The sequence below is a fragment of the Mesoplodon densirostris genome, chromosome 6 (assembly GCF_025265405.1).
Source record: "Mesoplodon densirostris isolate mMesDen1 chromosome 6, mMesDen1 primary haplotype, whole genome shotgun sequence".
Taxonomy (NCBI): Eukaryota; Metazoa; Chordata; class Mammalia; order Artiodactyla; family Ziphiidae; genus Mesoplodon; species Mesoplodon densirostris.
Genome location: NC_082666.1, coordinates 5,834,527 through 5,848,297, shown reverse-complemented (window position 1 = coordinate 5,848,297; position 13,771 = coordinate 5,834,527). Strand labels below are relative to the sequence as shown.

The 13,771-nt window shown below is 48.6% G+C and overlaps 1 protein-coding gene across 3 annotated transcripts in view; it reads left to right on the top strand.

Annotated features, from left to right (window-relative positions):
• Positions 1 to 13,771, top strand: part of FUBP3 (far upstream element binding protein 3) — a 48,882-nt gene that overhangs the window by 26,024 nt on the left and 9,087 nt on the right. For all 3 annotated transcript variants that reach the window (XM_060100962.1, XM_060100961.1, XM_060100963.1), the window contains exons 6-12: positions 865 to 922; positions 2,921 to 3,083; positions 4,337 to 4,435; positions 6,890 to 6,994; positions 8,048 to 8,150; positions 8,974 to 9,074; positions 11,090 to 11,231. In XM_060100962.1, coding sequence (XP_059956945.1) covers positions 865 to 922; positions 2,921 to 3,083; positions 4,337 to 4,435; positions 6,890 to 6,994; positions 8,048 to 8,150; positions 8,974 to 9,074; positions 11,090 to 11,231 — 771 coding nt within the window. The remainder of the gene's footprint in view (positions 1 to 864; positions 923 to 2,920; positions 3,084 to 4,336; positions 4,436 to 6,889; positions 6,995 to 8,047; positions 8,151 to 8,973; positions 9,075 to 11,089; positions 11,232 to 13,771) is intronic.

Sequence of the window (13,771 nt, the reverse complement as noted above, 5' to 3'; positions counted from 1 at the left end):
GGCCAGCTGAAGGTTCTGGCTAAATTAGCACATGTTAAACACAGTTCAGGACCTTTCCCAGCCTGGTGCATTTTGACCATGTGATATGGAGAGAGACAAACTGAGGAAGGAGAGTTTTTACTTTTCGTTTATAAGTTTCATCATCTGAGTCTGACCTCTTTCCACAGCAGAGGATGGGATTTGGAGGACATTCGACCACAGAAACGTTTGTCATTTTAAAAGATACTTAGTACAGTGTCTTGAAGGCAGTCACTGCTGTTAGCTATTTCTCTTTAATTTTTTTTGAATATGAGTTTTCAGAGGCAATTGTCTTTAGGAACAAAATAAAGCGTCGTGTGTGGTGTTGGAAAGTAAGATTTTTTTCCTCTCGTCAAATGACCTGGAACCAGTTCCACATGGATGTCACTGTTCTCTTGAAGTGTTCATGCAATTACTGGTCATAACTCTGATGTGCATGCCATTAAATTCCTTACGAGTTTGCCTCAGAGCTGCAAACAGATAACCATTAAACTGCACTGCAGATGGACAAACTGAGGAACAGCGGGTTAAGTGACTCTGGCACTTACTAGCGCGCAAGCGGGTCAGATGTGAAGCTGAGGCTGGTAATCAGGACCAACTCAGAGACCTCTGCTGCGTCCTCCCAGCTTCCCGTGCAGGCCTTGTTTTCATTTGGAGAATCTAGGGTGGAGCTACCAGCTTGATATTCTCTCCACAAGTGGAAGCAAGCTGTCTTTTTCTGGGAGCCGGGCCTTCTGTGGGGCTGGTGTAGGAACCAGCCCAGAGAGACAGTCTGTACACAGAGGCGAAGGTGCACGGTTGCCTGATGCCCACCAACACACCTCATCTTCTTGATTCTTCTTATAGAGAGTTCTGGGATTCCAGAGAGGCCCTGTGTACTTACCGGAACCCCAGAAAGTATTGAGTAAGTTTATTTTATTTACTTTTTCCTTTCACTCTTCTTCCTCCTTCCCCAGATGGGGAGAAATGGAAGGGCAGAACCGTTACTGAGCACTGTCCATCTGTGCGGCAATCTGGCCACGAAAGCAGGTGCTCCCTTAGAGAAGGATCTGGGAGGTTGCCACGCCAGGGGAGTTGTTCTGTTACCTTAAACACATAAGGTATCACCTTTTTTTCAAACCCCACAGAATTTCTCACAGCTGTCATAACATCTGCTTCATAAACCAGGTCCTCGAGAGTGTACTTTCACCCTGTCTGAATGCTCTCATTAACTCGCTTCTTCCGTGTTAATATCTCCTTTACCTGAGCAGGTCTGGATCAGTAAGCCTCTCACTTTGTGAAGCATTGAGAATCCTGGCATCAGGTCTTTTGCCTGGGGCTCATCCCGTTGCCCTTCTGATGTTTGTGAACCAAATGAATCTACTCTTTGTGGCCATCGCTCCACTCAGAGGGCCATATGGACCGGCCAGAGGGTGTTTGGACTTTTGGGGCCCTTACTGCAGCCTTAAGACGAGCATTGCTCTCCTGGTACACGCATGCTTGGAGCCTTGTACCAGATGCAGGCCTCGTAAATCCAAGAAGCCCCTGGGGAAAGGGGAGGTACTAACTTAGAGTCTGCTCTCCTTCCTCTTTCAGTCTACCGAGTAGCGTTGCATTTGGGGACAGGGGTGCTGAGATTATGTCTGGCTCAGTAGGTAGGGCTGTTTTATTGTTTCCATTTCTCAGGGAGTCTAGATGAGTTTAAATTTTCTTGTTCTGCTGTAACATTGCAAGCAGTGAACCAGAATAAATATCACTGGCGGGTGTGCATTATAGGGCAAGCAGGATGCTTTTGCTGGAGTCAAGGCACTTTTCTTCCAACACAGGTTAATCTGGTACACAAGCAAAATATTAAAAAGCTGCCGTAACTGAGAAGATACACAAAGGCTCAAGACTGCAGAAGGCAACATCTATTTCCTGCCATTCGCTTCTTTCTTCCTGCTCTTCTAAACATTCCTGCTTCCTCTTCTACCCAAGCAGTGGAGGCAATGGGATTACAACTTCAGGAGGAAACAGTTTTTCTTCAGTGCGCAGCACAGCCAGCCTGTTGAGTAGCTGAATTTTTCCCCATTAAAAGAACCACAAAATAGATTGTACGTGGTGACTTAAAGAATAAATACTGCAAATAACAGCCAGGGGAAATTCTGGTGCAGAAAAGGAAATTGGCCCAACAGATGACCTTGGTAGGCTGGGTGGTTCTATTTCAGCATTGCCATTTCCCTCCCCGGTCTCCAGGTAAATCAGCATAAAACCGCATGTGAAATGCAGCCTCTGGACAATCTGACATGAAAAGCACAAAGCAGGTGTATATGACTGTGCAGCTGCACCAGGGCCCTGCCTCCTGTTTTCCCCACCCCTTGAAATCATGCTGGTGATTTGTAGCCATAGCTTAGAAGTCATCGAGCAGTCTGGTTGGTTATGGAGAAGAAATTTGGAGTTTGAGAATTCAAATGATGATTACTAACCCTTGCTTTCTCTCTTCCCGTCTTTCTCATTGCTTTCTCTCCTGCCCTTATTTAACAAATATCTGTTGAGCGTATGCTCTGTGAGAGGGGTTATGCTGGATCGGGGAGCAGCAAGAGATGCAGAGGGGTCAAAGGTAGACAACTGCCACCAGAGCAGCTGACATTTGAATCGGAGACAGGCGTGTCTGTGGTGTGCACGCGAGACACAAGTGCAAGCAGAGGGCAGACATGGAGGGGCTGTGTTGGAACGTGGCTGTTGTGGTGTGCGTTGCTTTTAAATTCCAGCCCAGTAGCGTGGCGGATGGCAGAGACCTCCTGGGTTGTGAGGGCAGGAGCTGGAGCTGGATGGAGGGCTGCCTTGACTCCTTCGCGTGTCCCCCCGGTGCTGTCTCCCCTTCCTGGGCGCCTAGAGCGTTCATTTAATGCTGGCTCTCTTGTGGTTCTTTTCCCTCCCAAAGACAAGCCAAACGGCTCCTGGGACAGATTGTGGACCGCTGTCGGAATGGACCTGGCTTTCATAATGACATAGACGGCAACAGCACGATCCAGGAGATTCTCATCCCTGCGTCTAAAGTGGGGCTGGTCATCGGCAAGGGAGGGGAGACAATAAAGCAGTTGCAGGTGCGTGACCCTTGGCAGAGCAGCGCTCGACAGCCCTCCGCCTCCTCCGTCTTCCCGGGTTGGGAGGTTCTGTCCGAGCTGGGCTGGCTGTGCACCACGGTGCAGAGCTCCCCTCGAAACCTCTGCCCGAGTGCCTCTGCGGTTCTGAACATTTTCTGTGGCCAGGCTTGATGCCAGCTGTGATGCCAAGGCCTGGGGTCCCCGTGAACTGGCAGTATCCACTGTGGCGATGAAGCCCTGTTAGGACTCTCAGATAAAAATCCTGTGTCCAGAGCCAGGGGCCCTGAGCCAGGAGCACTCTTGCTCATTAGTTGTGAGGTCAGAGTTATGTTCATGTACTTTTCGAAGGCTCAGGGTCCTTGTCTATAAGAGCAGGGAGGTGCCGGCCTCGCTGTTGTAACGAGCTGAAATAATACCCGTTATTTTGATTTACATGAGACCCTTAGTGCAGAGCCCACCGCTGAGTAAAGGCTCCGTGCACATTTGCTGCTCTGAGCTCCAGACTCCCTCGCGTGAGACACGGGCCAAACGTGTTGTTGAATTTAATACCCCCAGCACGTTTTGGGGCTGCATCCTGTAACCAAGTGCAGGTTTCCATGGCTAAACCTAACATCACACTCCACGAGAGGTGGGCTGGAAGTTCGCTCACGGGAGTTCAGGTTGGTTTTGCTGCCAGATTTAGTCGGAGCAAACTCTTCTTTCCGAGCTCTGGGCTTTCAAAGTTGCGGCCTGCCTGTGTGCTCTCGTACAGCCCAGTCCTCGGATGTGGAAGGCATTCTACTGTGGACTCCTAAGAGTTCAGACTTCGGAATCCCGGAATCCAAGTTTCGGTGCCGCGCTCATCGGCTCTGGAGCCTTCGGGAGCTTACTCAGAGCTCTCCTCTGTGAGGTCGGGAAGTGGTGGCTCTTCCCTCCCACTGCTGTGCGTGAGCTCTGACCACGTGACGTTACATAGACTGTCAAGCTCAGTGCTTAGTATTTTGTAGAAGTAGCTCATTCATACTTAGATATTCCAGGGACCGGAAAGGGAGGAGAGTTTTGGGAAACGGTTTTCTCTGTCAGGCTGGGATGCCCTCAAGCACGGCGTGTACATCAGCATTCTCGGAGGCCAGCCTCACGGGCCGGATCAGAGAGCAGTGCCTTTGGTAGTGGGGCATGTCTTACTGCGGACACGACCCGACCCGTGCAGCTTGTGCCATCCTGCGTGCCTCTTCCTGACAGTGAGGGCTGTACCGGTGTGTGTACCCTCACAGGAGCGGACAGGTGTGAAGATGGTCATGATCCAGGACGGCCCATTGCCCACGGGAGCAGACAAGCCTCTTCGCATCACTGGAGACCCATTTAAAGTACAGGTAGGAGAGAAACCATGGATCAGGCAGGTCCTGGGTGTGGCAGTATCACTTGGTAGTACTTATAGAGCTTTTATGTCATTAGAGAAATTATAAAACTGGATGTTCCTTGAGCTGTTTTCCCAAACCAAGTTTGGTGATGCAAAGAAGGGGGCTGTGCTGCCCAGTACCAGAGCTGCTGGCCACGTGGCTGTTGCAATTTGTTCAGATTAAATAAAAAGTGAGTTCCTCCTTTATACCGGCCGTGTTTCAGCACTCAGAGTGCTCAGAGCCACATGTGGATGGTGGCTGCCGTCAGGGCAGCCCATGTACAGAACTTGTCCATAAACGCAGAAGGTTTTACTGGCTGGCACAGCTCTGATCGGATGCAGGTTTCGATGTTGAGCTGCGGTCAGCTCAGATGCAGGCTCCCTCTGGCTTTTATTTGTTTGTTCTCTCAACCCGTTTTTACAAGATCACTGGCTGAGGTGGGAGGTGACCGAAGGTGACAAGGCACGTGTGTGCCCTCGTAGCAAGCATCGTGTGTGCCTTAGAGGACAGCCGCAGGTGCTGAAAGCAGGGGCTTAGATCTAAATCACCCAGGTGCTCCATCTTCCAGCACCTGGGCTATTAGCAGGAGTGTGTGTGTGTGTGCTGTGGGTGTGGGCGTGTGTCCGTCCCCGTGGGACACGAACGCTCTTTTTTCTGCCCGCTGCAGCCTGCCTGACCTTCACTGCATTTAGAGTAGCTCCAGAGCGACACACCTTGGTGAGCCAGCCCGTCAGCGACAGCTGTCCCTCTGCAGGGGCTGTGGGGCTTTGATCCAGCAGAGGTTACCAGTCTCTGGCAAAAGAATTCCCATAGTTCTTAAGCTGTCATTCAGCTGAACTCAAATGATATCACTGGTAGTTTTTTTTTGATCAGGGTTTCTATATGTAAAGTAATGATTTTAAAACAGGTTTGAGGGCCGGTGATAACAATGGCTGCTTTGCTTAGGTTCCCATCAGCAATGCAGCCCTTCACTATCTGCTGCCCCGTCAGGTCCCCTTTAGATGTGAACAGGTGGGCGTTAATAAAAAAACAGACTGCACCTAATCTTGCTCACTTGGCTCATGCAGTCCAGCCTGGGACTCCTGTGCTGTGCGTCGTAGAGCTCTTTGCACGGAGGGGAGAGCCGGCTGGACCCAGAAAGCCTGCCTCCCAGAAGCCCTCCACTCTTGCCTGCTCCAGTGGAACATTTGGCTTTATCTTTTGTAGAAAAAATACCTGGGCAAAGAGCTTATTTCATTGATGTTTCATGAATTTGCAGGAAAATTATTATAAAGAAAGGTTTTCAGTATTTTTTTTATTTTAAAACTGTGTATTCCATATTTTTTATTATGAAGAAGCTGTCTGCTGTATTTAGGGTATATTGTTCTTTGGGTTTCTTTTTTTTTTCCCTCTTCCCAACTTTTTATTTTGAAAAACTTCAAATATATAGAAGAGTTGAAAAGATAGTGTAGCAAACACCTGAATACCCTCAACCTGCTTACTGTTTTGTTTGTGTGTTTATGTTTTATTTTTTGCTTTACCATTTGTAAGTAAATGTCAGATACTGTGACTTTTTACCTCCAGATCCTGCAGTATGTATCTCCTAAGAATAAAACTTGGCTTCTATAAAACCAGGCCTAAGAAAGTAACGGTAATCCCATAACATCATATTATAGTCAGTCCATGTTCCGATTTCTCCAGATGTCATGAGATGTTGTGTTTTGGGTTTTCTTGCTTTCGTTTGGTTTGATTTTTCCAGAACTGGGACTCAGTTTCAGTTCTCACATGACCTTGAGTTGTGCACGGTTGCTCCTTAGCACGGCTCCTGCGGGGCCAGTGCTGGCATGGGAGGGATGGACTGACTCAAGTGCATTCTTGGGGGTGAGGACACTGAGTGCACCTTAGAGACAGTCAGGTGTGAGGGATGGTCTTGCCAGTTGGTGAGATGTTCGAGCTCTGAGTGCCAGAAGGTATTTTCGGGCTCCCAGGCTGGCCTTTTCCCTTTTCCTCCCTGGAGCTTCTCTGCCATGGGATGCATTGTTAATGTCTTCCTTCCCATGGAAACTGCCCACTGTCAGAGCTCTCAGACCCCACCCTCGCCCACTAGAAAGAAATGGCACGTCAGAAATACAGTGGAGCGACCATCATCAAGTTCTGACCCAGCACCAATGTGCTGACCCAGCTGTGGCTTAGAAGACTCTGAACCCTTATCTGTGTGGACATTTTGGACAGTGTAAAGAAAACGTCATTTAAGATGTGATGTACATGATATACTCAGTAGCAGCCTGCCCGTGTCCCATGTAACAATGATAACATAGTGAGTTCTCCCACCGCTGAGCACCTCCTGAGGCTTTAAGCCCAATTTAAGAGGGTTTGATCTTTCATTTGGTGTCGTGTCTTTTTTCAGGATTTTGTTTTCCTTAATACCTTTTATCTGTGTTTATGCAGCAAGCAAGAGAAATGGTGTTAGAGATCATCCGAGAAAAAGACCAAGCTGATTTTCGAGGTGTACGCGGTGATTTCAGCTCCCGGATGGGAGGAGGCAGTATAGAGGTAAGCTTGAGTTACAGGTTAGCAGGTAGGTTTAAGGTTGTAGGGCACGCTTCCGTTAGCTCTTTAACCTCGAGCAAGTTACTTAACTCTTACCTCACCTGCAGAACCCTCCGAGTGCACTCGCTTCCCGGGGTGGGTGTGAGGAGGGAGTGGGGCGCCAGCTGCATGCACTTCAGGGGATGGGGCCGTTCCCCCTGCCCAGGGGGTGTGCTTCAGAGCGTACCCCACTGCCCAGGTGAAGACCGAAGTCCGGGTTTTCGTGGTGATCTATGTTGTGATAGTACCAAAATCCTAAGCCTGTTTTACTGATGAGGTGGAATGGGATCGAAACATATCCTTGATGTCCGCTACAGCATGGGTGGACCTTGCAAACGTTACGCTTGGTACAATAAGCCAGGTACAGAAGGATGAACATTGTTATGATTCCACTTACATGAGGCACCTAGAATAGGCAAACTCATAGAGACGGAAAGTCACGTAGAGGTTAGCAGGGGCTGGGGAAGGAAGCACTGTGGTTTCACAGGAGTTCTTATTGGGGATGATGAAAAGCTTTGGGCTGTAGACATCTGTGGTGGTTACGCAACATTGTGAGTGTGTTTAATGCCACTGAAGTGTGTATTTACAAATGGTTAAAATGATGAATACTATGTTATATATATTTTACTACAATAAAAGAGTGAAGAAAAAGAAAAACATTTTATAGGACCATAGTATAATCAACGTGTATGGTACATTTATGTTTATTTCATAGAATTTGGAAGATAAATTTTTAATCTTAAAATTTTTTTTAAATCTTTCATCTATGAGGTTTATTCTTACTTTACTTCATCTTTATAACTATTTTTGATCAGACCTATTGGATGCATTTAATGGACAGGAATGCAGTCATCAACCACACTATTTTTCCTAAGAGGAAAAAAAAATGCTTTATTGTATCATTTCCAGAAATGCACTGTGATAAAAATCATTGTATGCACGCGCGCGCGCGCACACGCACACACACACACACCAGGTTTGCAGAAAAACTCTGATGTTTTGTTTCTCTGTGCTTAGGTGTCTGTGCCTAGGTTTGCAGTTGGGATTGTAATAGGAAGAAATGGGGAAATGATCAAAAAGATCCAGAATGATGCCGGTGTGAGAATTCAGTTCAAACCAGGTAGGTTTTGATGGTTCTCAAAAGTCCTCAGCATTATGAAGAATTAAAGAACACCTCACAAAACAAGGACTTTGTCATTAGCCCACTGTGTGTTCTTTGCTCTCCCTCACCCTCTCTCTCTTTTGCAACATTCTGTTACCAAATTTCCAATTTAGGTTTGTCCTCTGGTCCCTCATTTCTTTCTGTGGATTTGCTGGCCGGGTCACCCTTCTTGTGCCAGGACACTCTAGCCCAGGGGTGTCCAGTCTTTTTTTCTTTTTTTCCTTGGACTAGTAAAATTGGGGGGAATCAACATAGCATTTCCAGTTTTTAATTTTGCCAAGTAAAGACTTAAAAAAAAAAAGAATAACTGTTATTTTGATTTCATAAGATTAAAGATAACTTAAAACCATTTAAAAAAATCGTAAAATCAAGGACCGTTCTTTAAATTTTATAAATTTACCTTTATGAGCAAAACCATCTACACTGTCTTTATTTCCCTCATTTCTCTGAAGATGGGAAGACATCATGATGGACTACTTCTGGGAAAATACTGCTGTCGCTCAACTCTGTTTTCCGTGGCACTTTTTTTTTTTAAGTTTAATTTAGTTTCTGTAGTGATATCTTTTTTAAATGGCTGTATTTGCATAAGAAATGAGTATTGACGTGGATCATGCAGAAAGATGTAGCCGTACACGCTTCCCTATCCAAAAGATTCCCTGATATGGTGATGTTCTTATTACCCCTTTGGCACTGGTAGGAACCTTGATTGCAAATCAGATTGACGTTTGTTTCCTTCTGAAGTTGGGCTTTTCCTAATCCCATCTCTCACCTTGTTCCACAGATGATGGTATTAGTCCAGAGAGAGCTGCACAGGTCATGGGCCCCCCAGAGCGATGCCAGCATGCAGCACATGTCATCAACGAGCTTATTCTTACAGCCCAGGTGGGTCTGGCTCTCTGGAGCTTCAATATCTCACCGGCAGAAGCAGCAAGTGCCACCTGGGGCTCTCGGGGCAGCACCCTGGAGCAGTCACCCCCTCTCAAGTCATGGTTTTGGAAACCAGTACTCTTGTCAGTTACCTCCCTCCAGGATTATAGCCATGGGCTTCTCTACATCTGTCTCTTTCCCGCTTTCATTTTTGTTTTTGTTTTCCTGCTAGCTTATTATTCTTCTGCCTTTATTGTCTCAGAATCTAGATTTTTTTTTACAAAGTTCCTGACTATTTAAACTGTGGGATGTAACAGTGCAGATTGCCAGGTTTCAAACAGTTCAGTGTACCTAGTATAAAACTACAGGTGAAGTCTAATCTCGGCTTTAGAAGGCACTTCATGATCTACCAAAATCCTAACGCTGTCTTCATGCACTTGATTCCATGCACGTCTTTCTCTGAAATGTGAGCGGGCTTGTGTGATGCTGTTAGGATACACCTGCCCCCGTTGTAAATTGCTCTGAAGAACTACTGTAGCTAGTGGCAGGTTGGCACATCATGTCCCCCAGGTTTGTAGGAAAAGTCTGAGAATAATAGGAGCTGAAGAAAGAAGCCAGAGATTAGAAATCACCATCCCAGCTCTGCCATTTTTCGTGTGACCTTCAGCGAGCCTTTGAACTCCTCTTGGCATAGTTTTTTCAGCAGCAAACCAAGGGGTTTGTACCAGGTGATGCATCCCACATGATCCCCTAAGTCATCTGGGGGCACCTGCTGAGGTTACAGGTTTATAGACCCCACCACCTGCCCCAGATCTCCTGAATCAGAGTATCCAAGAGGGTGGCTTGGATCTCACCCACAGCGCCAGGCAGTTCTTAGGATGAGACAAGTTCAGAGAAGTGTCACTAATTCATCTCTGACATCCTTTTTAGTAGTAAGAACTGATGATCCCAGGACTGCAAAGGCTGTGAGATGATGAGGGGACAGCTTGTCTTTGAGAATCTGTGGCATACCCAGAAAGTTGGCCACGTGTTTGTGTTCTGACATAAATCCCTGAAATCACCTTGTTTACTTGTCGTTTGTCGCTCATGAAAGCAGAGTGCAGCAGAAAGCACTCCAGTGAGCTCGGCTTTCTGCTGGTTTCGGTTCTGGGTAGACATTCAGTTCACCCTTCATCGACAGGAGCGGGCTGTGCCGGACGCCTGCCCAGCTTCTCCCTTCCGTGAAGGGGCTCTCAGCTTGGCCCGGTTCGCCCTCAACCTTTCCAAGATTTTAAATGTTGCTGCTCCAAAGTGACTCAAAGGACAAAGGCTGGAATGAGGTGTGTCGCCCTCGAGTGAAAGGAGTTTTCCTCACTTAGGTGTTGGATGTGGGTTTCACTCTCTGGTGGGGAAACTGAGAATAAGTCGGGAGACTTCTCCAGCCCCGGACCATGGGCGGATGGGCCTGGCTTGTTCCTCCCTGTCTTGGGGAGCGAGACAACCAGTTTTTCTTTAAAACCCTTTTATTTTTGCTGGTGAACTGCAGGGTATTCTGACTCTTAGAGCGGTGTCTGAATTGTTCTCTGTAGCAACTTTGTCGGGGGAGGGTCAGAAGTCATCCTTGCTACTCATGTGTCACTTTCAAAAGCTCGTAGCTCTTCAGCATCTAATATCTGGTTTCTGGTAGGCCCAGCATTGAGAAGAAAACCAGCTCCTGATGCCTGTAGATTAAGGCCCAGTAATTAAAACTCTAGGGATAAGGGCATTGGGCTTCAGACTTAGGAATTTATATCTGACTGCCTGTTTTAGTTGTGTGTGTTTGTGCTGTTTATGTAACCACACGATTTATCCGCACACATCTTCTTGAATGCGCCTGTGATTTGTGTTAATTCTACTTGTAAAGGCCACTTCAGAATCTGAAATGTGGGAAGGTGCTCAGGTTCTAATGTGTGGCGTTGATTACATCCTGTCACTTAACCTCCTCCCCGGAGATGAAATATAGTGCTGGTGGCAGTGACAGAAATGTCACCTGAGCTTTGCTTCCTTCCCAGGAAAGAGATGGCTTTGGAGGCCTGGCGGTAGCCAGAGGAAGAGGCCGTGGCCGCGGGGACTGGAGCGTGGGAGCCCCTGGTGGCATCCAGGAGATAACCTACACAGTGCCGGCAGATAAGTGCGGCCTCGTCATAGGCAAAGGTAAGAGGCGGTTGCTGGAGGTCGGCGTTCCCCTTCCGGGTGTTTGACCTGAGAGCAGACAGGCCACGTCCAATACCTTTGAAGCATAAAGTTCCTTCTGTTTGCTGCACTTGACTGAGGGGCCAGGTCCGAGGCATCAGCTGCCTTCTGCAGGAACCGTCCTCTGCATGGGCCTTCTCACGAATGGGGCAAAGCCATTACTTCATTACAGCGTGTAAACAGATGGTCAGGAAGACCCGCTGCCTATGGAAGCAGCTCAGGTTGTTGAAGAGGCACCCTGAAACATTTCAGAGCGGCCTCTGAATGTCTGTCGATGGACGGATTGGTGATTAACTCACCTCCGGGGAGCTTAGAGGAACCGTTAAGATAATTTCCTCAAGCGAGCGCGTCACTCTTTTCCTTACTGGATTTGGGTATTTGTTCTCTGTTGACACAGCGTGTGAAAGTGGTTTTTATCTTTTCAACGTATTTACCATGAGTATCAGGCACCCTGTGGAGGGAAATAAAAACTGATCTGTTAGTTGTTTCTAGGCATTTTAGAGGACGTTAGGTAGAAACCCTCATTACTGGCTGAGGTGGCTCCTTCCTGTCCTTCAGCGAAGAGCCAGGGAGAGAGCAGGCCGGTTTCTAGGCCCTTGTTGCTGGCTCACGTGGGCTGGCCTTGACCAAGGAAGGCCGCTGAGAGCAGGCCTGGGGCTCCTGGAGCAGTGGGCCCGGCTTCTCTGCTCTCTAAGCAAAGCCCTTGACCTGGCGGGAAGCTCATGATCAGCATTGGGTTTTGTAGTTGCCTATTTGTTCCCTTTGTATGTGTTTGACAACATATGGAAGAAGTAAATACAGTTTTCTCCCTAGAGTTTCCCCAGTTTCTGTGATCACCAGACATCTCTTAGCTATGGGAGGGGTGTTAGCATCCCGTGGAACCTGACTTGGGAACGTCGTCACCAGCAGAAAGCTGAGGCTGCCGTGGCGTGTCCTCACGAGCTGGCACAGGGCTGGAATCCCTCCCGTCCCCCTCATCCACCTCCCAGAATCGGCACTGGGTCCCACTCCTGGACAGTGTGCGTTCTGTGCTCTTTTAACACGTTTATCTCCTGTATCTGTGTTGTCTCTTGGGTGGTTAACCTCTCAGAGGTGGTAGGAACGACCTAGGTCTGTTTAAATTTTCTGGCAGGGTGTACGTGCCGGGAGGTGTTTAATGGACATTGTTGGCTGCCCAAATGCTGTGATAAGTCACACGTGCCGCCCAGACCATCAGCAGGCCTGCTGCCGTGAGGTTAAATCCAGCTGATGCCTGGGGTTCAGGAATCAGATCTAGGTTTTTCTGTGCTTTTTGAGAACCGTTGTGTCAACGAGGTTTTCACGGGAAGTGTCTTCTCTAGACCTGGCAGAGCCTTGCTGCCGTCACTGTGACGGTTCCTCCTAGTCAGTGAAACCTCGGGGCTCACAGGACAGTCGCTCATAGTTTGTCCTCCACAACGTCCTCCCGAGCGATCCCCAGAGGGACAGACAGCAGACCGTAGCAGTAACCCATGCTGCGTCCTGGTGCTCCAGTAGCAGCCTTGGGAAGCCAGGCTACGTTCCGTTTAGGCAGGAGCAGGGGTCTTTCTGTAACTCCCCGCCCCAGGGGCTGGGTATGGGGTCTTCCTGTTTCTTGGGAAAGGCGCGGGGTGAGGGGAGCCACACGCAGGCAGGCCCTGCAGCCCTTGGACAGACGCTGCACCTCCCTGGGCCCCTGCTGGATTTCCATGATAAATACAGCAATAGTGACAGATAGTGTGGCCAGCCCTGCTCTTGTCAGCCAAGCCTTTTAGCAGGTTTGATTAATTGCTTTACGATTTCACATCCAGCCGGGGGCCGCTGGTGGGTCGCTTCTGCCCCCCGTCAGGTGGAAGAATGGAGCAGGCTGCTGAATGAGCCTGTAGACGGCCACCATGTGCCAAGCTGGCGACCTCATCTTGAAGGAAGATGAACTGAAATTAACTCCTTCCGGCCCCGTGCAGCTTTGCGGTGCCTCCTCGCCTTATTAGCATGGGCCTGAGGCCTCAGGGAGGAGTCTGGGGCCGCTGGCCCAAGTGCCTGATGGAGGGGAGCCGGTCTGGGCCCGTGGGCTTCTGCGTTCCAGACACGCACACCCTTCTGTGCTTTTATCTCCGGGACCGAGTAGTCTGGGCAGAGGGTGGGGTGGGGGTCCCTTCACGTGCTGGCTGTGCGGTGGGCAGGTCTCCGCCTGTTCTTAGTTCTTTGGCACTCCCTAAGGACACTTGCCTAGGAGCGAAGCCGCTTACTTTTCATGATACAGAGGAGGTAAAATTCATGACCTGAGGAAAGGTCGGTAGTTGTGGGGCTGGGAGGGGCTTGCACGTACCTGGAAGCAAAGTGAAGCTGCTTAAGACTTTCTGCGACTCTCTTGCCTTGATTGGTGCTGGCCCTGAGCCCACGTGTTTGCTCAAGGTCGAAAACATAGGGCCACCTCCCTTAAACTGCAGCAGATCTTTAAGAAAACCATGCATACAACACTTTGGTCTGCTGGGCTTTTCTTT